Below are 27,282 nucleotides of genomic sequence, written 5' to 3'. Positions count from 1 at the left end.
ACAAACGAGCAACAGGTTTCTGCCATCACGACATCTGTGTTTATCTGGTAAGAAAATTAATTTTTCAGATGTCTGTTGTTATTTTCACGGTTCTCATTTAATGTTTCACGTCGGTAAATAAGACATGATTGTTTTCAGTTAAGTTTTGTTATGATATTTAACCATATGGACATGTTATCAAGTGAAATGAAGTGAATCCTTTCGAAGTGGTTGCCATGGCATTGTTGTGGGGAGAGAAAAAAAAAAAAAAAATAAATAAATAAATAAATAAATAAATTGGTGGTATGGGGGAGCATTGACCATAAACATGGGGATCATCGACCGCCAACACTGATGCATGAAATTTTGAATATTTTGAAATACGTACTCGGAAAAACAACAAAAAGTGACTGATTATGTATATTACCAAGAAAATAAATTATGGTGGTGAACTAGTGCATTAAAATGAAGTGGAACAGTATTTTTTGTGTAGAGTGTAGAGTTGAAGGTGATATTTAGTGAATTATGATGAAATATCAATGTCATTATGTTAAGTTCGTTTTGTTAATAAATGTTACTTTTTTATTTGCTTATCTTTCATTTCATCACTTAATAATGATGGGGGGTGGCTAGGGTTATCATATAAATTGATTTCAGGTAATATTACTTTCAAAATAAGGGTTGATGTTCCCCCACACCCCAGTTGGTGTTTCCCCATGGTAGGGGAACACCGACCGAGGTCCAAAAACTTTTCAAGTGCAAAATATGACACTTATTCTCTGAGTTGAGGGTTTACAAGTATACCGTAGGTGGGCGATATAGTGTACGTAGTCTTGTTTTGGGTACAGTGTGCACTCTCTCAGGCACAAAATGGAATTTTTATGCAATTTTGTCTACTAATAGATAGGTGTTCCCCTACCCCACCCTACATCCTGAACATACAAAAATAAAACCACACTACTGGGTCAGGCAAGCAATCATCTTTTTACTTGGAATGCCAAGTACAGCTTCCTTGAACAGTAGGTAAATATCCAAGCAATTCATTTAATAAGATTTGTATCCATCGTAATTTGTAATGACCTCATTAAAATATCACAAGGAGCAATAAATAATTATAAAATTCTATCAATATGAAAAGACCACATTCCTCAAACAAAATACTAAAATAATTGAAACTGAGAGCAAATAAGCATAAACTTTTAGTTTTATATATATATATTATATATATATATATATATATATAGTATATAATATATATTATATAATATATTATATATACATTTTAAGATTTATATCTTTTAAATTCCCTATATAATTTTATTACAGTGTCAATAACCTAGACGTTGTGCTGCCGGTTTTAGTGGCCACAAATCAACCAGTCGGTTTACCCTGTGAGAGAGAAGGTTTTAGAGCCTTCATTTGTCTATAGCCCACCCTCTGGGCTGTCTGCATCAGCAGGTCTCCTCTTCTTCCAGGGAAACAAACTGTACCTCTCTCTCTCAATCATCTTAAGTCTCAAATTTGACATGTTCTCCAAAAGATTTATTTTGTAGAGTTATGCACTTGGGTTAACTGTCAAACATAATCCTCATCTGGCAAGTGACAGTGATGTGTGTGACCTGATTGAGTTACCAGGGGTCATAGACATTGCATTTCAATTACTTTAGTAGTTTCTGAATAGCTTCAGTACTTCGTTTGTTCTAATTTCTGAATTACTTCATTTGTTCAGTCATTTACACATCCTGTGTTATCATTTATTCCTTCTGTTTCTGACAACCTTCCTCTTACTCAATTCAATTCCCTTCTATTGCCTAGTATTCCTCACATTTTGACAACTAGCTATTTGTACTAATGGCTCTTCCTCTGCTGCTTCTAGTTTGTCCAGATGGATCCACCTGTCGTCTCAGCAGGGTCATCTCATGAATCAAAGCTTTTGTTTCATTTGGATTTGTTGTGGAACTGTCATACAGAATTTGTCTCAAGCCTTCTCCCAAGATTTTCCATGAATTCTGTTCCCGTATCAGTCTTAGAACGGTACAGGTTACGTATATGCCTAAGTGATCCCTTGGGGCTTTTTGATGGACCTTCTCCTTCAGGAAGGATGCCTCAGGTTTTTAGTGACCGAAATTAACCTGCTGGTCCTATACACCAGGATTCAGATACCAAGGTGCAGGGGTTGCTTTGTATAGAGGCTGTCAAGCTCAATTGTAAGCCAGGTGGCCATGGAGAAGCACTTTGGCATTATCTGTGGTTTGTTTTCCTACCATTGAGAAAGTTTAGACAAGTTCAGTTGTCTTAGTCATGACTTACTAAAGGCATTTTTATCCATATGATTTCATATATAAATAAATTAAATATATATATATATATATATATATATATATATATATATTATATCTATATATATATTATAATATATATATATATATAACTATATAATATATATAATATATTATATATATATATATACAGGCGGTCCCCGGGTTACGACGGGTCCGGCTTACGACGTTCCGAGGTTACGACGCTTTTCTTAAATATTCATTGAAAATCCGCCCTGGGTTACGACGCTTGTTCCGTGGTTACGACGATGCCGCGTTCCGACGCTCCGAGTTTACGACGCTTTTAAAAACACATACTATGATAAGATAAGAATCCTTTATAGTTTAGCACAGTCTCTCTCTCTCTCTCTCTCTCTCTCTCTCTCTCTCTCTCTCTCTCTCTCTCTCTCTCTCTCTCTCATTTTCCAACGAAACAAATAATCACTATAATTCTCTCTCTCTCTCTCTCTCTCTCTCTCTCTCTCTCTCTCTCTCTCTCTCTCTCTCTCTATACTACAAAGATGTATGTTTTTTTAGTAGGATAAATAAATGAGTTTACTATTTTCAAATATTAATATTAATTCACAGCAATAATATAAATTCATTAAAGAAAATACCATAGTGCATTAGTAAGATTTTAGCTTATATTTAAAAAATTATAGAAGAATGAAGGAAATCCCGTCTTCTTGAAGTAACTTCCAGTAACCTTTTTCGAGATCCAGGTACTAAAACTGTCAGCTATATATCAAGTTCTGTGACAGCCAGGAGGGGGAAGAGCTGGGGGAGAGCTGCAGTGTTGCAATCACGTGGTCCTGACATTTCCCCCCCCCCCCCTTTCTCTCTTCTCCTCTCTTCTACGTTGCCCCCCCCCCCCCTCTCTCTCTCTCTCTCGCTCTCTCCTCTTCTCCTTCCTTTCTCCTTCCTCATCTCTCTCTCTCCTCTCCCTCCTCTCCTCTCTCATTTACTGAGACTCGAGATTTTTTTATGTACTTGTACTATTTGTTTTTAATACTTTCAAATAATAATAATAATAATAATAATAATAATAATAATAATAATAATATAATAACAATAACTGTAATTACAAAATTCATATGTGATAGTATTTTAAAGAAATACAATACGTACTAATCTATCCATGTCACTTAATTAAGGTTAACTCTCTCTCTCTCTCTTTTGCCACACAAGATAATAATGTGTCATACATAGTGGTAACTCCCTCCCTTTCTTTCGCTGGAAGCGTTATAAACAGAGAGAGATAAACACTCTCTCTCTCTCTCTCTCTCTCTCTCTCTCTCTTTTAGCGAGATGAAAGAATTTTTATGGTACTAGTGTGTAAAATGTTTATTGATAATTTCAGTTATTTAATAATAATAATAATAATATAATAATAATAATAATAATAATAAATAATAAAACTTTAATTACAAAATTCATAATGGTCGTATTTTAAAGAGATGAAAATAACCTTTCCATTTCACTTGTAAGGATAATTCCTCTTTCTTACTGAGATGAGAGAATTTTTATGGTAGATGGACGTGTTTATTATATTTTCAAATAATAATAATAATAATAGAAGTAGTAATAATACGATAACTAATTGCAAAAGAAAATTCTTCCCTTTGTCTTTTTCTGTATCAATTTCCCCACCTCAACTCGAGTGACACTCAAGCTTAACAATGCCATACAATGGTCAACGAATTTAATGGTTTTATGTAATATCTCTCTCTCTCTCTCTTCTCTCTCTCGCTCTCTCGTCTTCTCTCTCTCTCTCTCTCTCTCTCTCTCTCTCTCTCACTGAGATGAGATCATTTTCATGGACGTGTATGTAATAAGTTTATCATTAATATTTTCCAATAATAATACTATTAGTACAAAATTCATATCTGAGTATTTTAAATACAATAATCATTCCATTTCTCTCTTTTAAATACTGTAAGGACAACTCTCTCTCTCTCTCTCTCTCGCTCTCTCTCTCTGTATCTCCACAAGATACTTGTCATACATTTGGTGTTTCTATTTCTTCCTTTTATCTCTCTCGCTCTCAGTACAGTAATTTGTGAATACACAGTGTTGCACATGAAAAAAAGTAAATTAATGATAATTTTAGAGATACGGCCCTAAGAAAAACTGCAAATTAGTAGTGAAATTTTCCCTGTGGACATGTTTTCAAGAACGTCATTCCGGCTTACGACGATTTTCGGGTTACGACGCGTCTTAAGAACGGAACCCCCGTCGTAACCCGGGGACCGCCTGTGTATATATATATGGTACAAAAATGACTTACTAATCTTCAAATATTAATATTGATTAATACTGTGTTAATAAGTCTAATAAGACTAAATGATATCACATAATAATAAAATAGTAATTCTCTCTCTCTCTCCTACAGAGATGTATGTTTTTTTTTGTAAGATAAATAAATGATTTACTATTTTCAAATATTAATATTAACCCTTAAACGCCGAAGGGGTATAATAAAAATCGTCTCCCGTATGCCGAGAGGGTCTCGGAGTGAGTGCCGAAGCGGAAAAAATATTTATTCAAAAAATCACAGCGCACTTAGTTTTCAAGATTGAGAGTTCATTTTTGACTCCTTTTTCTGTCATTGCCTGAAGTTTAGTATGCAACCATCAGAAATGAAAAAAAATATCATTATCATATATAAATAATGCGATATATGACAGCACGAAAACAAAATTTCATATATACGTAATTGTATTCAAATCGCACAGTGAGCAAATCCGTAAAAGCTAACAAGTTCATTTTTTCCGTTGTATTGTACACTAAATTACGATCATTTTGGTATATAATACATTGTAAAATGATCAAAGTAACACAGAGAAAATATTATCACAAAATGATGCATGAATTCGTAATGCGCGGACGTAAAAAAAGTTTTTTTTTCAAAAATTCACCATAAATCTAAATATTGTTCAAAAGACTTACTTCCAATTTGTTTCAAAATGAAGATACATGATTTAATATTACTATACTGTAAGAGTTTTAGCTTACAATTGCAGTTTTCGACCATTTAGGACGAGTTAAAGTTGACTGAATGTCGAATTTTTTAATATATTTTTTTAATATGCAAATATTTCAAAAATGAGAAAAGCTACAATCTTCAATCCTTTTTTTTTGTATTTTACATGAAATTGAGCACATTTTCATATATAAAACTCAATGAAACGCCTAATATGAAACAGCACAAAAAATTCCAAGAATGCGACGTACGCATTTCGGAGATTTGTGGCGGAGAATCCCCGCGCGGAGGGAAGGAAAGTTTTTTTTTTTTTTTTTTTTTTTTTTGTTTTTTTTTTTTTTTTTTTTTAAATTCACCATAAATCTAAATATTGTGCTAGAGACTTCGAATTTGTTTCAAAATGAAGATAAATGACTGAATACTACTAGACTGTAAGAGTTTTAGCTTACAATTGCGTTTTTCGACCATTTCGGTAGAGTCAAAGTTGACCGAACGTGGTTTTTTTTTCTATTTATCATGATTTATATGCAAATATTTCAAAAATGAGAAAAGCTACAACCTTCAATTATTTTTGGTTGTATTCTACATGAAATTGCGCACATTTTCATATATAAAACTTTATGTAACGGCTACTTTAAAATGGTGCAAACATTACGACAATCGCACGTATGATTTTTTCGGAAGAGTTACCGCGCGGACATAAGGAAAATGTTTTTTTTTTCATAAATTTACCATAAATCAAAATATTGTGCTAGACTTCCAATTTCTTGCAAAATGAAGGTAAATGATTGAATATTACTAAAATATGAGTTTTAGCTTACAATTGCGTTTTTCTACCATTTCAGTAGAGTCAAAGTTGACCGAAGGTCGAAATTTTGGCACTTATCGTTATTTATATGAAAATATTTCAAAACTGATAAAAGCTACAATCATGAGTATTTTTTAGTTGTATTTTATATGAAATTGTGCACATTTTCATATATAATACTCCATGTAACGGCTAATTTAAAATGGTGCAAAAATTATGTCAAAGTGACGAAATAATTGCCTGCGTAACGATTGTAAACAAAACAACGCCTTGATCCGTGAACTCCCAGCATCCCCCAAGGCACGTGATTCAAAAGTTTTCGGCTGGTAGGACTACAAGTATTTTTCCGCAAATTTTTAAAGAAACTTTTCTATGTCGACGTAAAATACCTCCAATCGGCACCCGACAGACAATTTATCTCGATGTAAAATACGTCCAATAGGCGTTTAAGGGTTAATGTATACAGCAACAACATCAATTCACTAAAGAAAATACTAATGTGACAACTAAAGTTTTAGTTTATAAATTTCAAAAATTATGTAAGAATGAAGGAAATCCCATGTGTACCAGGCACCCCCGCAAATAGTTCAAACCTGCGAATTGTTAGAACTCCCTTCTAAAAATGCCTATATCTGCCTATCTTGAAATTTCAAATACCTAATGTATACTTAAAAGTATCATCCTACATCAAAGATCCATTGAATTGGTATATATTATCAATATCATTCCAAAGTCATCTTGAACATTTTTACCATTGGAAATATATAAACAACCAATAAGAGAGAGAGAGAGAGAGAGAGAGAGAGAGAGAGAGAGAGAGAGAGAGAGAGAGAGAGAGAGAGAGAGAGAGAATAACTCCTTACGATATCAATAGATTGAAAGAAACTTCTATAAGCAACCTTTCCCATACTATCTATTCCAGAGAAGGGAGAAAGAGAGGACTGAACAATTATGTTTGTCTTGAGAGAGAGAGAGAGAGAGAGAGAGAGAGAGAGAGAGAGAGAGAGAGAGAGAGAGAGAGAGAGACATCAAATGTAAACCTTATGTAACATCCTACATCAAATTTACCTTAAATTATTATCATATTAATGTATTAATATTAGAGATTGTATCAATATAATTTCAAAGTATATAATCCTAAACATTAGTACCCTTAAAGGAATATATGTACGTACATAAATACGTACTTCTAACACTTGCAGCAGAGAGAGAGAGAGAGAGAGAGAGAGAGAGAGATTGTCCTTACAGTATTTAAAAGAGTGAAATGGAAGGATTATTGTATTTTAAATACTCACATATGAATTTTGTAATTACATTTATAGTATTATTATTACACATATAGTATTATTATAGGAAAATATTAATAATAAACTTATTACATGCATGTACCATAAAAAGGATCTCCTCAGTAAGAATACAGGATTGTATTTAACACATTTTTAATAATTTTCATTTGCTGTAAGTTTGTGCCTATTACTCAGCTTAGTGTGTTTCCTAATACGAAACTGTGGTTTGTGTGTGTGTGTGTGTGTGTAAAGCTTTCTTTATAAAAAAAATTTACCAATTTGATTTCCTTGGCTGTGCTTATGCATCCATACCATGAAAAATGTAGCTTTAAAGATTTAAAGAAATAAAACTGCATATCTCTGTTATTTACTTACCTTTATTTTTGTTTAGTGAAAGATAGCAGGTTCAAGACAAGTTATTGACTTTGGACTTCGATGTAAGTCACTGGTATAGTACCATATGTAAGCCTTCCTATGAGCACAGCCAAGGAAATCAAACTGGTTAATTTTTTTATAAGGAAAGCTTTAATAAAAGAAAGTGTTGTGTGTTAGGGCATGGTTTTCTCTAATTCATAAAAATGTTTTATATACAGTTTAGTCATCCAGTATTGAAGTGTGGAAAATGAAGAGTAATGGACATGGAGCTGATGAATGTGGTAAGGATTTTGTAAAGGGTAAGAAGTCATGGTGAAAAGCAAGTTTCTTTTAGGGCTAGGAATGGTGTTGGAAAAAAAAAAACTACTACTCATGGCTAGTATTTAGGTAGTTATAGGATAGATGTTATTTTGCAGAGTTATTTTCAACAAGATATGGAAGTAAAACTCAATACCAAGAGTACAAAATAAATTTATGTATTGCACAGTGGAGTATATAACTCAAGTTATTTTGTACTCTACTTTTTCATTAATTTTTCATCAAGTGTGAAGCTCAGAGGCCAATTTTCTATACCGAGTGTAACAAGAGGATATTTTCAGCTCTAACAAACTTCTGTTGTTGGGTATATGTCGTAGCATTGGTACGATTCATTTTTGTAAAAGTTGGAATATTATGGTTTTATTTGTTTTTTTATTTTGTTAGTACAGATTTCTTGAATTGTATTAATTATTATTTTTTAGGCTCTATCTAAATGGAAATAAGTTTTTGGAATTTTGACTCATTTGAGGTTGATACTATGATAAGTTGTCCTATAAAGGTGTACTGTTTAAAAAGATAAAAAATGTAATGATCACATTTTCTATTAATAAAAAAGGATTATAGTTATCAGCTCCTAATTACATAAACTTTCAATTTACCAATGAATTATATACATATATATATACGTATACAGTATATGTATATGGCAGCATTACTATTCTATAAGTTGCTCACAATGCTTATACTAACGGAAACCTCTCCTAAGAGTGTTCTTTCTGCTTCCCCCACGGAAAACTTGAGAAAGATTTAGATATTTTATGAAAGAAAAGGTGTTTAATCTGTGCCTGTTATTATCAAGCAGATTTATTTTCTCTCCTTCTCCTTTTACCATTACATAACTTTTCATTATCTACTATTCTATAATTACATAATCTTTCATTACCTATTATCTTATTATTTTTCTATACTATTTTCACACTCAGATTCGGGTATTTCTTCTCATCTCTGTCTCTCCATTTTAAAAGAATTAAGCTGGCCTTGTGCCAGCTTGTACTCTTGCTTCTTAGCAACCCGAATTGAGAGAGAGAGAGAGAGAGAGAGAGAGAGAGAGAGAGAGAGAGAGAGAGAGAGAGAGAGAGAAGCAGAAGAGAGAGAGAGAGAGAGAGAGAGCGAGAGAGAGGAGAGAGAAGAGAGAGAGAGAGAGAGAGGAGAGAGAGAGAGAGAGAGAGAGAGAGAGAGAGACAGTAAGTGATGTTAATCGTGAGAAAGTAGCAGAACAAGGAGAGGTACTTTATTGGATGCTCAGGAGAGCAATAGTTGGTCAAAATTTAGAAGCAGAGCCTTCAGGTTATTCGGCTTAATCCAACTTGACCTAGTGATCTGGTTGGTCACTCAATTCTATACCCAACATTCTCTTCAAAGGAAAATGACAGAAAAATATTGTCTCAGACACAAAACATTCTGGGAGAGAACACCTCTGAGTGGCCACCACAAACTCTTTACAGGACCTTGGGAAACCTAATACACCAACTACACACTGATGAAAAAATTATAGAGAAGACTTTATGAATTAAAGGCTACAAAAATGCTAATGTCCACTGAGGAGGTCTCCTTATTGTTATGTATACTAAATCCCCCAGCTGTTACTGTATTCATTTTAAAGGAATTTTAAAGAAATATAGTTCATGCACAACCTTACTTTTCAAAACTACAGTGTCCATTGACTTTACCGTATTTCATGTTGTTTTAATGCTCTATTGTTGTCAAAAGAATTTCCACGTCATCTACACAAATACTCTTTCCTTCCGTGTATACATCAATCAATACAATAATTTTCACACAGAGAATATGACTGATAAAGCTTTCCTAGGTTATATTTATAATCTTTAGTAAAAGATAAAGATGCAGTACCTTATGTGGTACAATGCTAAGAAAGAAAAGCTTTTCACAACCCCAAATATGAAGATGAATCATCTATATGCCTCACCAACCAGTTTCAATATACAGACACAATCATAGGTCATGTATTTCTGCACTATTTTCTTCCACATTTGAGGCACTGACTCTGGATTTCCCTAATATGGATGCACCATGTGACATCATAAAGCACCACCTGGCCACCTCTGATCTACTCTCACCACCATGCCTTTATGTCTAAATATATCCATAACCACACATTCTGCAGCTCACGCCCATACATTCATAGAAATTACTTCTATCATGAAAATGTGACTGGAGCCAAGGGTTGTGCATTATATATACAAGATCGATCTACTTAAAAAATTCAGAAATTATAGTTAAAACAAACTTAACTGAAGTTCATGGCAGGTGAAAAGAAAATATCATAATTCTAAACTTATTTAAAAAATACAGTAAACTATGCACCTAAAAGTAACTAGGCTTCTTTTATTTGCCTTAAGTAACCAACCACATTCATGAAAACATCCAAATATACTATTCACATGGATAGATAACTACTAGGCAACCAACTAATTTAACAGATTAGGTTTGCAAAAACCAGAAATTAACCTCTTCATGGATTCAAATCACCTTACATAATTTATCAAATACAATGAATGAAAACTGAAGCATACTCACTGCTGCCTTCCACAAAAACACATCCACACACACACACACACACAGCAACAAGTATGTTCCCCACTGTACCTCAAATGGCACTAGACTCTGAGCATGACATGCCAACAAACTCCACCTGTGATGCAGGTGCCAGCTAGATTATTATTGGCACCCATTATAAGTTTAAGTTAGCATAACCTTTCTTATCTTCATTGTGGCAGTTAAAGTAAACAGAAGGAAAAAAGAAATATAAACTGACTTCATATACAGAAAACCATTATTTCTCTTGTGACTGACAAAAAAATGAATAAGTAAAAAGAAATGTTGATTCTAAGATCAAAGCTAAATACTTCTGGTACACTCAACCAGGTGCCAGCTGTGTGATTCACCTTGCATTAGTCTAAAAAGACATCTATCAAGAACACTTACAATGTGTATGTCAAATTACCTGGGTTACAATGCCATCAACAAATACTGGAATTTCAAATGCTGCAAATAAACTACGTATAGTGTAAAAGCTTAAACAATTGTGGTGCTCATATAATTAATTATTCTTATAAGAAAAAAAGAATGAAACTTTGAAACACATGAATCCCAAAAATGACAACTAATCAGTCTTAGGACATGAGTCATCTGCAAATGCTATAATGTCCTCAAAATTAATATACATTTACCCTTCTATAATTATTGTTTGACATGACAGATTCTAGATATTGAGCATGTCCATGGGAAAAAAAGTGAATTAAAATATGTTCATAATTTAATATAATTCACTAATTTAGCCAGTCAAATTCAGATTTGAGAAAAGAATTTCCCCTGCATTCCACAGCTCAAAAAGATATTGAAAAAACTTTCAACATGAAACTTGTCACTGATAATACATCATACTCTTCTTAAGCTACCTGTAAACAAATTATTGAACACATTACTGTTAAGCTACCATTATCAACAACACTGCTATTAATACAGTATACTGTGCTGTTCTATTAGAACAGCTTATGATGACAATTTGACAAAATAATACAAAAGCCAAAGATTTATCTAAACTACCATTGGAATACCAACTAGGCATTTTAGTACAAGTAGTAAATCTCCAATGGCTCCTCAAATTACTTTCATTATCTCCCAAATGCAGGCCATTATTCTGTATGTATGCCTAAGATTATTTCGTCTTTTCATATTCTCTCTACTGCAGACCATTCACACTCAAAACACACCACATCCAACAAAGTCATGCTATGTAGGTATCCACTTACCCCCCAGCCCACCCTCCCAACCTTTAAACCTTGGTAGATCTAATTTTCAGTTATTTCTACAGGAACTCAACTTTTCTCACTAATTACTTTTTCATTAATATTGTAAAATTGTGATAATATATGAATTACATAAGAAAATAGCATTTTTAAAACAATCTTGACAAAATTGCAATCGTTTATACTGCAACCGGGATTAATAAGTGTGTATCCTTTTGCTATATAAGCAAGCCAAAAGATGTACTGTACTAAAGCACTCAACACATTAAATCTCCTTCAGCTTATTTCCTATTAGAAATTATGACTAGCATATTAAATGATTTCTTAATATAAACAGCAAACTACAGAATTTTTTTGTCACTTTACATATGAGTATCTGTATCTTATCTTTAATGATCTAAAGTCCACTGATAAGACAAATAGTACTGCTATCATTAGAATCTGTCTGATTAAAATATCTTATTATTTAAAGATCTTGACTCACCAAAAGAGAGGAAGCCTTTATCAAGGTAATGATAACCATTTTTAAAAACAACATGATCAGACATGAACGGGTATACCTTTCTTGCATGGTAACCCCGTATCCTGATATGACAATGCTAATTACCTGGATGTTTACATAATATAGCATCAGACACAGTATAAGGTCACTGATGCCATATTGAAAAGACAGGAAAGAGAGAATGATGAAAACAAAAACCTTTGTAATAAAGTGTTTTCAGCATCTCCAACTTCTTTTTATAAATTAAAACTATGTGCAACGGTCCCCCCTTATTCACGGCAGATGCATACCAGAACCCCTGTGAATAGTTAGAACCTGCAAATAGTTGGAACCCCTATAAAAATGCTTTAAACCTCCTATTTTGTTTGTTAAAACTCAAGAAAATCCCACTACAAATTTTTATGCCTGTCTTTTTTAATAGTTTTATCACAAAAAGCGCATTTTATGATGAAATTGATAAAAAAACCCAGGAATTTGTGGATATTTCTCATACAAAAATACAGCGAATGTGCGAATTTTCTGCGAATAATGTGGGGAAATGTTTCCGAGAAATCCGCGAAAGCGTGAGTCCGTGAATCCGGAGAACGCGAGTATGGGGGGGTCCACTGTACTGATATTCATATTTTGGTATTGAAGTTAAAAATAACAGAAGTATGCAAGGCTTTTAAAAGATGACTATGGCCACAATTGTTATGGTGTTCTTTACGAGTAGCACTAGCAGATTGAAAATTCTAAGGAAATTTCACATAAGGGTAGTACATTTTAGCTATGATGGCATCGAGAACTTCTTGGAGTTTTATGTTTATGATTTGACAGTTATTCATATTTCATTATAGGATATGTGTGTACAGTACTGAGAGAGAGAGAGAGAGAGAGAGAGAGAGAGAGAGAGAGAGAGAGAGAGAGAGAGAATTATTTATATTTTATGCTATAGTATTCATGTTTATATTTTTACTGCATTTTCTCATTTTTATTTTTTTTTAGTTTTAAAAACAATATTATAATAAATGTCTAACCCTTTGGGCCTAGGAGAGCTGTTAATCAGCTCAGTGGTCTGGTTAAACTAAGATTTACAGGCACTCCCCGGTTTACGATGGTTGTGGCTTATGACGCTTAGAAAACTGATCTGACGGAAGAAATATGACTAAAAAGGCAAACAATCCTGGTGTAACCCAGGAAGTAGGGAAAAGTTAAGGAGAACAGACTAAATGCTCTCACCTGCCCTTCTGGTGGAACCATCAAATTGCAGTGATGATGGCAATCCACAGACTTGGGAAAATATATTTGCCTCAGCAAGTAATACTTTATGAAGGGAGAGCAGAGGTTCTCACTCACCAAATGGAGCATTCTCTTCCACAAACTGATTCATCTGCATGAACGTGAGTGAGAGTTGAGTGGAGTTGAGTGCACCCTTGGTTGGTGAGAACTGTCTTCTCCAAGGTCAAAACCTCACATGCTAGCGATGACAAGCAGGGGTAAGTCACTGAACGAACCACACCATTCTCCTGTCCTGCGCCAGAAAAGGGACGGTGAGCTATTTCTCCAGCACCGAATTTGGATGCACAATTCCCCAAAGGGGCTTGTACATTCAGTGTCTTGCGAACAAGTTCTCCCTGAGGCAATACCAGTTCTAGACGCAGAATCTCTAGAACCAGTGGTAAGATTACAAACTGAAGTCTGTGTACCTATGGCTCAAAAAAACACTATACCCATGGGTAAGGATAACTGGTCCTAGCCCCGATGGATTAGGATAGCCTACAGGATATCCAACTGCTTCCTCTGTGAAAGGAGGCAAACCCTCTGCAGTTCCCTGGCAGAGCTTCTTAGGGGGGGAGAGGCTACCTTCTTCTTCTTCTTCTTCTTAGACCAATTAAGTAGAACAGACAAAGGGGAGGAGGAGGAGGCAGAACACAATGACGATGAAGACGACGACACATTCCTGCGGAACTATAGTATCTGATGAGATGACATCAAGACTGCATGAAAACAGCAACACAGAAAAGGCAAAGAACCAACCTAATCAAGAGAAGAGAGTTTGCCTGAGCTGTCACGAGTGAGCTGAGCAGATCACAACCATATACATAATTGAGTGGTAATCGTCAGCAAAGAACTATCACTTCCTCCCAACTTCACTACTCTCCTTCGAAGCTGAAGCTCCAAAAAAAGAATAAAGAGGGATTCTGTGTCTGCTGTCATACGTGTTTGGACCCAAGACCCAAGGACGGGACTTGAACATTACCAAAAAGGTGTTGGCATACAGGTCCATGCTCTGCATAAACCCAAACCATACTGAAGAGTGAACTCTCCTGTACTGGTAGTCTCATCTTGACATCTGAGCAACAGAATTCCTAATGAAACCAAGCGCTCAAGTGATTAGAGGCTCATCTCGCCAACCAATTCACGAACTCAGCAAGAATCCCGATTCCCGTAAAGATGATAATCAGGAAAGCTTTTCCCATCCGAGTGCTCAGAGATTGCATGAAACCAAGCACTCAGCGACAGCGAACGGCAGCACTCAACGAGCACCTGAAATTCCAGGGAAATCAAGTATTCGGCGAGACTTCCCAACTCTTGCGAGAACAATCATCAGAAATGCCTGTCTTGCCCAAGTATATGGAAATCACAGACAATCAACACTCGGGGAGTCCCCAAAATTCCAAGGAATTCAAGCGCTCAGCGATACCCCCGAATCTCATTAGATAATCATTGGAAGAGATCCTTCTCGACTTCCATAGAAGTCGATGAAGAACAGGCATAGAACCAGTCTGATATGCAGGCATTGAAGACTGGATCAAGGTGCGATTCAACTGAATATGCACATGAGGCTCCCAAAATGCAAGACCCCACAGGAGACTGTGAATTGGAATCTACCCAAAGGATGGAAAGAGCCATGGAGAACACTGTCTTCAGGTGTTTGAATCCTTGGAATCAGAACACCAGGTGGGAACCTACCAAGCACTGACGGGCACTCAAGGAGTGCTAATGGACATGCTGGCACGAAGGGGTGAAACAAGCGGATGCGTTGCCCCCTTATCTCATCCTGTGCCTGAACTGAGAAGGTTTGTCAACAGTTCTGGATGTTTGCGCATCAATAGAACAAGCACTCAGAACAACTCGCGAACGAGCGCCCGACACAGCAACTAACTAGAGGCGAACCTCTAGACAAGCGACGGGAATGCAAGCTGAAGCCTGCTTCCACAGTTAACAACACACAAGCCCAAGAGCCAACAAGAAAACCCATTGCCTTCTCAGCTTCCCTGCTTCTTCAGGCGTATGATTCTTTAGAATCGAAACACCAGGTGGGAACCTACCAAGCACTGCCGTGCTGGTGGGAAGAGACGAGACATGTGAATGCTTTGTCCGTCTCTTCTCTTCTGTGCCTAAACTGGGATGGTGAAATGTCTTTCCATCAACAGTTCTGGATGCTTGTGAATCAAAGAAACACAAGCACCCATGACTTGCGAACAAGCGCCCGGCACAGCACCTGTCCAGAGGTGAACTTCCACACAGGCGATGGGAATGCAAGCCAAAGTTTGCACTCCCGCTGCTCCCCAACGCAAGCCCAGGGGGCAGATGAGAGAACCCATTGCCTCCTCGGAAGGAGGCAGCCCCTTAGAAATCCTGAGGAAGGACCTCTTATGGGAGAAGCATCCTTTCTCTTCTTGGCCAGAGGAGGCCAGTCTGGATCCTGAGGCCTCCTCGAGCTTCAAAAAAGTAAGAGAAGGGCAGTGGAGGATGACATTCTTCCCTAGGGATTCTTCTGCAGGATGAAGAATAGACGTCGTCAGAAACAGGCAGATGGAAGCAGATGCTGTCCATTGATAATACTTCAGGATAACAGCAGCATTCTAATACCATTCACAGCAGGAGAACTGTACACACACTCAAGGGTCAATGTCACAGCATGCCATCGTGTGTCAGGTAAAATCCCGAGGGTTAGGAGAACCAACACGAAGAGATATCCAGTCATCTATGTACTACTGTGATCTACTATAGCTTGCTGTTATCATGCAGAAAAAAGAAAACATGATTAATAAAAAAGGAGACTCCTCTTCAACCAAAGGACACTGCCTTCCAAAATGATAAAAGATCCCCCAAACATCAACAGCACAACCAGCCCCCAAAAACCCTCCTCGCCCGACAAGCGAGTGAAGAGGGTGAAGGAAGAAACCTGATAGAGAAAAACAGAGGGCGAACCTCTGAAGTTTTCCTCCGGAAAATTCTTCTAGAGCAGTAGATCTCAACCTAGGGGGCATGCCCCCCTAGGGGAGTATCAGCAATTCCCAGGGGAGGCGCAAGCCCTAGGGAAAAATGAATAAAAAAAATTCTCTAATTATATTCATTATTCTCTAAACAAGTGAGGGACTAATATTCAGAAGTTTATGAAAGAATGCAAAAGTACCACCTTATAATGTTACTTTCCTAGAGTCTACAACTCTAGTTAGGTTCGTTGGGCTTACAATGTTTTGTAATTGTTGACCTCCCTCCCTATCTATCCATCGAAACCCCTTCTTTTTCTCTTTTTTTTTTTCTCAAGTCTGGGAGGGAATTTTACTCACATATGCAAGGGGGGTGTTGAAGGAAGGACCATATAAAGGTTGAGAACCACTGTTCTAAGGCGTAAGCATGAAATCAATCAATAACAAAATATACTGTCTTGCCCTTAATATCAAAGGGTGAGAGAAGGTGATAAGGGGTTATGTACACATCTTTACCATGAAGGGGTAAGGCAGCTTGCAAGGCTATCACAAAATTGGGATTGTATATCAATTATCAATATAAAAACAGTATATTCATAACATATTAAAACAATAAAAGAATGATACCACCAGGAAAATCAAGATTAACGACAGTCGCAAGAGCTCACAAAAATGATATTGTTAAGATACAATAAAGTTTTGTACATACTTACCTGGCAGATATATACTTAGCTATAGACTCGGTCGTCCCGACAGAATTTCAAAACTCGCGGCACACGCGACAGGTAGGTCAGGTGATCCACCATTCCCGCCGCTGGGTGGCGGGGTCTGGAACTATTCCCGTTTTCTAAGCCATAATTTCTCTTCCACCTGTCTCCTGAGGGGAGGCTGGGTGGGCCATTAATCGTATATATCTGCCAGGTAAGTATGTACAAAACTTTATTGTATCTTAACAATATCATTTTTGTACAAGTAACTTACCCAGCAGATATATACTTAGCTGATTGGCACCCTTGGTGGCGGGCAAGAGACAGCTAAAAACAAAATAATACTTAAACTAAATACATTAAAAAACAGGGAAAAAACAACCTATGTTCTTGGATAACATAATCCATAGTTCCTACCTTATTGGGCTGAAGACTTCATGACTACTGTCGATGAGTCTGCTTGCCTCAAGAGTTTCAACGAGGAATGAACCTATGGTTGAATAACTCTTTGGATCGTGTCAATGGGGGCTAGCCCGCTTACGCGACAGAGCCTATACTGGATCGTACCAATGGGGGCTGACCCACTTACATGGTAGAGCCTTGACCTTTTGTCATATCAATGGAGACTCGCCCTCTTACATGACAGAGTTAAGGTTATTAAACAAATCACAAAGAGCACTGAAGCCAATCCCGATCACCTGACCATGTTAGTATTGTTACAATCTATGAATTGTAAGAGGGTCCCTATTCCCTCTGACAATTAACCAATAAAAACAACCACCAATAAACAGTAAATTAAGCCTTAAACTAAATAGGAAGGATTAGCCTCAGCCCCTTCTCCCAGCACTGAATTCGCCGAAACATACGCTCCCAGAGCAAAGCACTTTTCGTACGAAATTTTAACGTCTCTTAGGTAATTAGAGGCGAACACCGAATTACATCTCCAAAATGTCGACTCTATAAGAGCCTGAAGCGACCATGTTTTGTGAAATGCCATAGACGTAGCTATGGCTCTCACTTCATGAGCTCTCACTCTGAGAACCTTGAGATGCTCTTCTTCGCACTTAAGGTGAGCTTCCCTTATTACATCTTTTATGAAGTATGTAAGGGCGTTCTTAGAAATCGCTCTTTTCGGATCTCTTACAGAGCACCAAAGACTTTCTTCTGTACCTTTCAGCAACTTCTTCTTCTCCAGGTAGAACTTGAGTGCCCTGACTGGACACAAAGTCCTTTCTAGTTCTCTCCCTGTTAATGAAGATAGTCCTTTTATCTCAAAGCTTCTTGGCCAAGGCTTTGAGGGATTTTCATTTTTCGCTAGAAAAAATGGTTTAAAGGAGCAAATCGCTGAATCCTTCTTACACCCCACTTTACCTTCCAAAGCTTGCAACTCGCTAATTCTCTTGGCTGTTGCTAACGCAAAAAGGAATAATGACTTTCTCGTTAAGTCTCTAAACGAAGCTGCGTGAGACGGTACAAATTTTTCCGACATTAGGAACTTGAGGACCACATCCAAGTTCCAGCTAGGCTTCTTGATTACATGTTCTTTCGTGGTCTCAAAAGACCTTAGAAGGTCATGAAGATCTTTATTATTCGTCAGATCTATTCCTCTATGTCGAAAAACTGAGGCCAGCATACTTCTGTAACCCTTCACTGTTGAAACTGCCAGGTTACAGTCTTTTCTCAAATATAGGAGAAACTCTGCGATTTCAGTTACAGAGGTACTGGAGGAGGATATTTTCTTTCCCTTACACCATCTTCTAAACAACTCCCACTTCGACTGATATACTTTAGAAGTGGAGATCTCTTCTGGCTCTTGCAATAGCCTTCACCACTTCTCGTGAAAAGCCCCTTGCTCTGACAAGTCCTTCGACAGTCTGAAGGCGGTCAGACTTAGAGCGGGGAGGTTTTTGTGAAACCTGTCGAAGTGGGGTTGTTTGAGAAGATCGTTCCTTAGTGGAAGCGATCTTGGAAAATCCACTAACCACTCCAGCACCTCTGTGAACCAATCGAGAGCCGGCCAGAAGGGAGCGATGAGGGTCATTCTTGTTCCTTCCGAGCAAGCGAACTTCCTCAATACTTCTCCTACTATCTTGAAAGGAGGGAAGGCGTATGCGTCCAAGCCCGTCCAATCTAGCAGAAAGCTGTCTACTGCTACTGCTTGAGGATCCGAGATCGGGGAGCAATAGGTTTTCTAATCTGTGATTCTTGTTGGTCGCGAACAGGTCTATATTGGACCTTCCCCACAGATGCCAAAGTTGTTTTGGCAAATCTGAGGATTGAGATCCAATTCCGTGGGTAGGACTTGTTCTTTTCTGCTTAACAGATCTACCCAGGACATTTTTCTCTCCCTGCACAAACCTTGTGAGGAGAGAGATCTTCCTTTCCTGTGCCCAAATCAGCAGATCCTTTGCTGATTCGTACAGGGAAAAGGAATGCGTCCCCCCTTGTTTCTTTATATAAGCGAGGGCTGTTGTTGTTGTCCGAGTGAATCTGAATCCCCAGACCTGAGACCTGTTCCTCGAAATGAACCAAAGCTAGATGAATGGCTGTTAGCTCTTTCTTGTTTATGTGCCAGGACACTTGTTCTCCTTCCCAAGTGCCTGACACTTCTTGCGAACCTAGGGTCGCTCCCCACCCTGAATCTGAGGCGTCTGCAAACAACGCTAGGCGGAGGGGTCTGTAAGCGAAGGGAGATTCCCTTGCTTAGTTTCTGTGGATCTAACCACCAACGGATATTCTCCTTGATCCCTTTCGAGATTGGAAATGTATCTCCTAGATTGTTGGACTTCCAATCCCACTTCTCCTTCAGATAAAATTGAAGGGGTCGTAGGTGAAGTCTTCCTAAGGAAACGAACTGTTCCATCGAGGAGAGGGTCCCCAGTAAGCTCATCCATTCCCTCGCGGAACAATGTTCTTTCCTTAAGAAGACTGACACCTTTTCTAAGCAGCGTTCTCTCCTTTCCCTGCGAAGGATACGCTAGAAAATCCCGAGAATCCATCTGAATCCCCAGATAGACAATACTCTGCTGGGGAGTCAGCATGGATTTCTTGTGATTTACTAAAAGTCCTAAATACTTTGTCAACTTTAGAGTAACTAATAGGTCCTCCAGACATTTTTTCTCCGATTGGGCTCTTATTAGCCAATCGTCCAGATATAACGAGATCCTGATCCCTTCCAGATGTAGCCAATAAGCTACATTCTTCATGATGTCCGTAAAGACTTGAGGGGCAGTCGAAAGTCCGAAGCACATCGCTCGGAACTGGAACACTTTCCCTTGGAACATGAACCTCAGATACTTCCTTGCTGCCGGATGAATTGGCACATGGAAATACGCATCCTGAAGGTCCAGGGACACCATCAGTCCCCTGGACGAAGAGCAGATAGAAACAGAGGAAGACGTCTCCATTGAAAAAACAATTTCTTCTTCAATACAAAGAAATTCAGGGCACTGACGTCTAGAAAACCGGTCTCCATCCCCCCGATGCTTTCGGTACCAGGAATAGCCGATTGTAGAATCCTGGAGACTGGAGATCTTGAACCAGTTCTACCGCTTCCTTGGAAATCATCTGTTCCACTGCTTGCAACATAGCAGCTTTCGGACCGGATCCGAGTATCTTGCGGTCAACTCCCTTGGAGTTGTCGTCAAGGGAGGATTTTCCCTGAAGGGGATCAAGTATCCTTTTTTCAGGATAGAGAGGGACCAGGAGTCCGCTCCCTTCTGCGCCCAGACTTTGGCAAAGTGGAGTAGCCTGGCGCCTACTTTCGTCTGGAGGACTTCCTGCTCATCTAGACTTCCCGAAGGACCTTCTAGATGGTCTACTCCTTCTCTCTGGTCTGCGACCTCTAAGAGGGGCTCTAGAAGAGGAGGCACCTCGAAAGGGCTGAACAAAAGAGGGTCTCTCTTTTTTCTCTATAGGCACTGCCGGCCTAAACTTCTTGGCTGAGTGCGTGAGGAGATCCTGAGTTGCCTTCTCCGTAAGAGATTTAGAACCTCTAACAGTCTCTTGTGGAAAAAGGTGCGGGGCATAACGGTGTCAAAAAGAAGAGATGTCCTTTGCAAAGGTGATACTGCTCTTGCTAAGAAAGAGCTAAAGACAGATCTCTTCTTTAATACTCCCGTTCCAAAAAGAGAGGCAACTTCCACAGAACCGTCCATGACCGCTCTGTCCAGGCAAGCCAGGACGCTCGAAATAGTTCCTCCATGGAAAACAAAGTCAGTGTCCTGAGCTCTCTTCGCTAACGCTCCCAAAGCCCAGTCCATAAAGTTGAAGACTTCTAGGGTTTTAAAGAGGCCCTTTAGAAGGTGGTCTGGCTCACACATGCCCCAAGTCGCCTTAGCAGACAGCAACGACTTCCTCCTAGAAGAGTCCACTAAGGAAGCAAAATCCGCATCTGCGGAAGAAGGCAGACCTAACCATAGGTTCTTTGGTCTCGTACCACCTTCCTGGTTTGCCTGTTAACTTGGAAGGAGGGCAGGAAAAAACTGTCTTGCCCGCTTCCCTTCTGGAAGTCAACCACTCTGAAAAAGTCTTTAATGCCTTTTTCATACAAAGAGCGGGGCGCATCTTGACGAAGGAAGACGACTTGAGAGCTTTAGTGCTGGACATCAACGATCCTGGTGAAGGAGGGTCCGCAGGATGAAGGGAGTCTCCGAACTCCTTTAGCAGCAAAAGAGAAAGTCTCTTGTAGTCAGAAACTGCTACATCACTGGCTCTTCGTCTTCCGATACCTGGGTCCAAATGATCCACAGAAGGAGATCGTTTTGGAGTGATCTGGCTCTTCCCGGGAGAAGAACTCCTTTCCCGAGAAGGGGAGCGCGGAACATTAGCACTTCTATACGAAGAGTGAGGCTCCTGCCTGTCGGAAACACTCTTGCGCCTACTAGACTCTTGTTGTCTAGGTTCGTCAGGTTCGTGGCGCTTGCTAGGCTCCTGGCGTCCTGATTCAGGGCGCTTGAAAAGATCCCCGCGTCCTGATTCCTGACGCTTAACAGGCTCTTGGCGCCCTAACACTTGACGCCTAACGTACTCCTGGCGTCCTGCCTTCTGGCGCCCTGACTCCTGGCGCCCTGACTCATGGTGTCCTGGTTCATAGCGTCCTGATTCCTGCCTTCTAGCAGAATCCTGACGTCCTGAATCCTGTGTTCTAAGAGGCTCTTGACGCCCTTTCTTGCGTCTTGCTGCCTCTTTGCGCCTGTCTGGCTCCTGGTCCTGCAGACCCAAGGGATCCTGATACCTAAATCGGTTTCCGGTTCCTTGCACCTAAACCGATCGAGACTTCTGCTCGATTCGCGACTTCTCAGAGGGCGCTTCGGGGAAGACAGCCTATAGGGCGAAAGGGCTCTTCTCTCAGGAGAACAACTCCTATCAGACGAGTCTCTCGACGAAGGCGATAAACGCCCTGGAGATCGTGAGGGTTCTCTCCTATACGAAGCGGGGCGCTTAGCGGAACTCTTAACAGGGAGCGAGACATCCTTCCTCCTTGTAGAGTCCTTAGCAAAAGAGCCTACGAGAGAAGCTAACTGCTCTTGCAGATTAACCAAAAACTTCTTCGTAGGATCCTGAAGAGAAGGCTCCTCTTGTCTAGTCTCTTAGGTCCCGAAGGCCAATCATCCGGGCGGGAAAAACGCTCTGGGCTGGAGTCCAGCCGCGTCTCCGTTAGGCACCTTCCAGGCTCTCTTCAAAGGGCGCGAAAGAGAGGCTGAACTCCATCCTCGTTTAGGAGAGGAAGAGTCTGAGGCCGAAAAACACTCCTTTAGGACGCCTTTTCTGCGGCAATCCGAGGCAGCCTGGGACTTAACAACAGGATCTGCCGAAGGGACGCCTGACCGTTGGGGATGTTCTGCATCCTCCCTGCGGCTTTCGACATTCTCCTCCCCTGGTCCTGGGAGTTTGGAAGCGGTCTAGGCCTAGGAGCAATGAGGAACCGGTCAGACGCCCCCTCCACTGCACTGGGGACACTGCACAAGTCACTATCACCACTCTTACCTTGGTTTAGAGCTCGTAGCTGAGCTTGAAGTTTCTTAATTGAAGCTTTTACATTTTCCCTCTCTGACGAAGAATCTTTGGATTCAGAACAGGGAGAAGCAGCTGAGGCTAAGGGAAAATTGTTAGAAGGAGAGTTAATTTCTTGTTCTAAGGAGCAAGATCTACTAGATGACCTAGCTGAAGCCTTTCTCACTCTATCTCTCTCAAGCTTCCTAACATATGATGATAATTCCTTCCATTCAAGCTCCGTAAGGTTCTCGCATTCAACACAGGTGTTAATAAAAGAACATTCATTCTCCCTGCATTTAGCGCAAATACTATGAGGATCTAATGCCGATTTAGGCAGCCTAACCTTACAATCTTCCCTACTGCAAACTCTAAACATAGGTGAAGCCTTAGCGTCAGACATCGTGAAAGAGTAGTCAAAACCAAAGTCGAAAAACAGTCCACAATAAGCGTATGCCAAGCCAGAGAAAAAACAGAATACGTCACCAAAAAACCAATCCAAATTCTCGGCAAACGAGTTGAAATCCAAGATGGAGGAACGAACAATAGGTGTTGTTCGTTCAACCGACAGAGAAATTATGGCTTAGAAAACGGGAATAGTTCCAGACCCCGCCACCCAGCGGCGGGAATGGTGGATCACCTGACCTACCTGTCGCGTGTGCCGCGAGTTTTGAAATTCTGTCGGGACGACCGAGTCTATAGCTAAGTATATATCTGCTGGGTAAGTTACTTGTACAAAAACATGCTTTCATCGGAAGACAGACGAAGCAAAGTGGAATCTTTACATCAGGGCAGGTGGGTCTCCCTACCTACCAGACAATAGTAATTGCCTAGACAACTTGTTCAAGAGTTTTAATGGCCGTGTTCCAGCTTCGCCGTAAGTATATTCCTATTATAAAGGACCGAGTTGAGGCGAGTCGAATATAAAATTTAGGCCAAACGCCCGAGATCATTCAGCATTGAAATGTAAATTGACAGTATAAAAGGTTTGAAAGGTGTAACAGGAGGAAAACCTCGCAGTTACACTATGAATCAAGTGTTAGGAGAGGGTGGAAAGTAAGATGAAGAAAGAAAATATGAAAGGAGGTACAGTAAAAGGAATTAAAGTGGTTGAAGCTAGGGGCTGAAGGCACACTGCAAAGAACCTTAAGTAATGTTTACAGCGCAACACACAAGGTCCACTGTTGGCACTATCCCCCTACGGGATGTCATGGACCGAGGGTTTGTATATTGTGTAGCAACGGCTAACTTTCCGAGTCCCATTGTGCTACACTGTCAACCTGATATGTATTGGTGGTGTTCAAGTATACTTTAAGTCTCAAATCCCAAGAACTGTGGTACCAACAGCACTACGTAACATGGATTTACAAAAAGCCAAGTGACGCCCAACATAAAATACAAAATTTGTGTATAAAATTCAGTGACGTAATTTGAATTACTTGATTAGTATCACAACAGTTACTAATGTAAATGACTCAATTATTGGTAACAATCACATGCACGGCACTAGATCATTTGAATATTCAAGATGAAACCTGCTTTTATTAACATAAAATAACTGTAAGAAAATTGTACATAGTATGTATAAAAACATATCACAAGAAGTGTTCACACAAATATAATAAAAGTTACTCACCTTATCCAGGGTTAATAACGTGATTATCTTGCAAGATGACTTGATTTCTTCACTTTTTGTAAGTATTTTTCTCATTAACAAAGTAACCTCAAAAACCACTCTGAAATCCAGCATAAAGTCACTCTTAAAATGTTAAAAGTTAATATTTTCAACTCACAAATTCTATTTTTTCTATCATGGAGCACTAGTCAAAGTCAACTAAAACATGGATAAAATCTTGAATTTCCAGTTCATCACTTCAACACAATGTCTCTTCCACAAAATTATTTTTCAGTTATGGAGCTTCTGGGAAAAGCATTAACATGTAGCCTATATGGGATATATTTGTATAACTTAGAGCCTCACTAAATCTAACATAAGATATAGTACGTAGTGCAACAAAGAAATTTGTTTGAGTAGGGATTGTAAACTAGAAGAAATAAGTAAAGAGGGGCTTTAGAAGTCCTCCATAAATAACCCTTATATGTAATATGTACTGTGCAGCTAAGCATGAAAATGGCATGAAATTCTTGAAAAAAAAATTATATTTTTGGTGAGAAAAAAAACAATCAACTTCAGCCAACAATAAAATTCTCTGACAACTGAACAACAGCTAAGAAGACAACAAGGTTGCACAGATGAATGAAATGTTTAATCCAAAAATGTGTGCAGGGTGGGTCGGGAGAGGTGGTGGGGCATCTGACTTCTTGAGATCTTTCACAATTTATTAAAAATACTTTTTTTTTTTGTTCACTGATTTCAATGTTAAATAAGCTTTTCTGATATCAAAATACAAACTGAAAAACTTGTACAGATAAAATAACCTGTCAGTATAAACTGACCAAAGGAGTTGTGCCAGAGCCTTTCTTGGCTCTCAGTATCTCAGTCTGTGAGCATATGCGTATGTACAAGTATGAGTGCATGTATGTATTTAGAAGTATGTAGCACTTTGAAACAAACAATAGTACACAATTGCAGTATATTTATATGGTAGGGTTTACAAAAATGTAAAATTTTATGATAAAATTATTTGGATACTTAACTACTATTAATGTAAACTTAAGTCTTCACGGAATGAAGTGCAATCAGCATTCTAAAAAAGCAAAAGAATAATGCTTGGTTGACCTAGATGGACTGTCTGTAATCACCTGTTTCCCAACAAGTGGCAATGGAATTGTTTATTTCTTGTCAGAATTTTTCAAGACCAAAGTGAAGGTAAAGAAACATCTGCTGATCCAAGCCAACTGAAATGACAATTTTTTACAGTAAATTGTATTTTTCCTAACTATACAAACCTGAGGTCCTTTACATTAGGAATTACTTACGGTGAAGCTGGAAAACAGCTGCAAGACTTTCAAACAAGGTAGTTAGGTAGTTTTACTATCGTTCGGTTAGTGGGGGTCCGGCCCACCCAAACGTAAACATTTCAATTTGCTTTTGGCCCGGGTATCAGATTGAGTGGTGGTGAGGTGAACCTAATGGTAAAGGACCTCAGGTTTGTATAGTTAGGAAAAATACAACTTACTTTTAAAAACTGTGATTTGTTCTTAAACGATATAAAAACCATTGGTCCTTTACATTAGGTAGACTCACTGGTTGGAGGGAGGAATCTGAGTAAGTCTCTATAAACTGACTGGAATTTGCTAAGCCTGGGTTCTCTTCCTTATCAATAGAGCAAAGAAGGAAACCAAGCCTCTGACAAACTGACTGGAGTAAAGGAACTGCGAGATCAACTTCTGGGCTATTTCAAATGAGGGAGGATAACATAACCATATGAAAAGGCATAAAGAACCTTATGTCAGGGACAATAAGGCAAATATGTACAATCATTGAGTTAGTCATATGTCAGGGCCTCCTTCCCACGCTTGCTAGTGGAAGGAGGATATTTGCCTCTATAATCTAATCAAATTAAATAGATTAGGAGCTTGGATTTGGATTTGGCCGCCAAATCCAGCATGTAACAGCTCGTCTACTCTCTGCCCGAAAGAAGAGAGTGTGAATGGAAATGGATAACCAGCCACTCTCACAATCATACTCGAATTCATTAATAAGCATCTTAGGCAAGATCCAACCTGCGAGCACCCTTCAAAGCCTGGGACTTCTTAGGGGCCGAAGAAGTGCTAGCTTGAACCGAAGATCCAGAGGTCTTAGCCACTGCCTGGTGAACAAGGCAGTCACTGTCTTCCGCCCACTGTCCTCACAACACATCCCAGTCCTCCTCTTTGAGGCCAAAACCTTGAGCAAAGAGAACTGCACAGGGGACCTTCTCTTGGCAACTCCCGATGCCTTGTCCCAAAAGACAGTGACATCTTCCCTGGAACCTCATGAAGAGCTAGGCTCGGCTTCTACAGGTAGAGTCGAGTCACCGGCGCAGCTCGATCCCTTCTCTTGTCCTGTGCCACTGTCAAGATAGTGAGAGGTCTCTCCA

The 27,282-nt window shown here is 39.0% G+C and overlaps 1 protein-coding gene across 14 annotated transcripts in view; it reads right to left on the bottom strand.

The window, feature by feature from the left end:
* The window catches only part of LOC135217291 (atlastin-like), a 473,758-nt gene that overhangs the window by 426,881 nt on the left and 19,595 nt on the right, over positions 1–27,282 (bottom strand). For 6 of the 14 annotated variants that reach the window (XM_064253090.1, XM_064253142.1, XM_064253100.1 and 3 more), the window contains exon 2: positions 24,876–24,975. Coding sequence is in view for 2 of the 14 variants with exons in the window: in XM_064253157.1 (XP_064109227.1) it covers positions 10,606–10,628 (23 nt within the window). In the remaining 12 variants the exon portion in view is untranslated. Of the gene's footprint in view, positions 1–10,605; positions 10,688–24,875; positions 25,185–27,282 lie in introns of those variants that run through there. The other 8 variants (XM_064253054.1, XM_064253126.1, XM_064253064.1 and 5 more) reach the window with 4 other exon arrangements.

The sequence above is a fragment of the Macrobrachium nipponense genome, chromosome 19 (genome assembly GCF_015104395.2).
Source record: "Macrobrachium nipponense isolate FS-2020 chromosome 19, ASM1510439v2, whole genome shotgun sequence".
Lineage (NCBI taxonomy): Eukaryota > Metazoa > Arthropoda > Malacostraca > Decapoda > Palaemonidae > Macrobrachium > Macrobrachium nipponense.
Note: the sequence above shows the minus strand (reverse complement) of the source record. Positions and strands in the feature narration are given on the sequence as shown.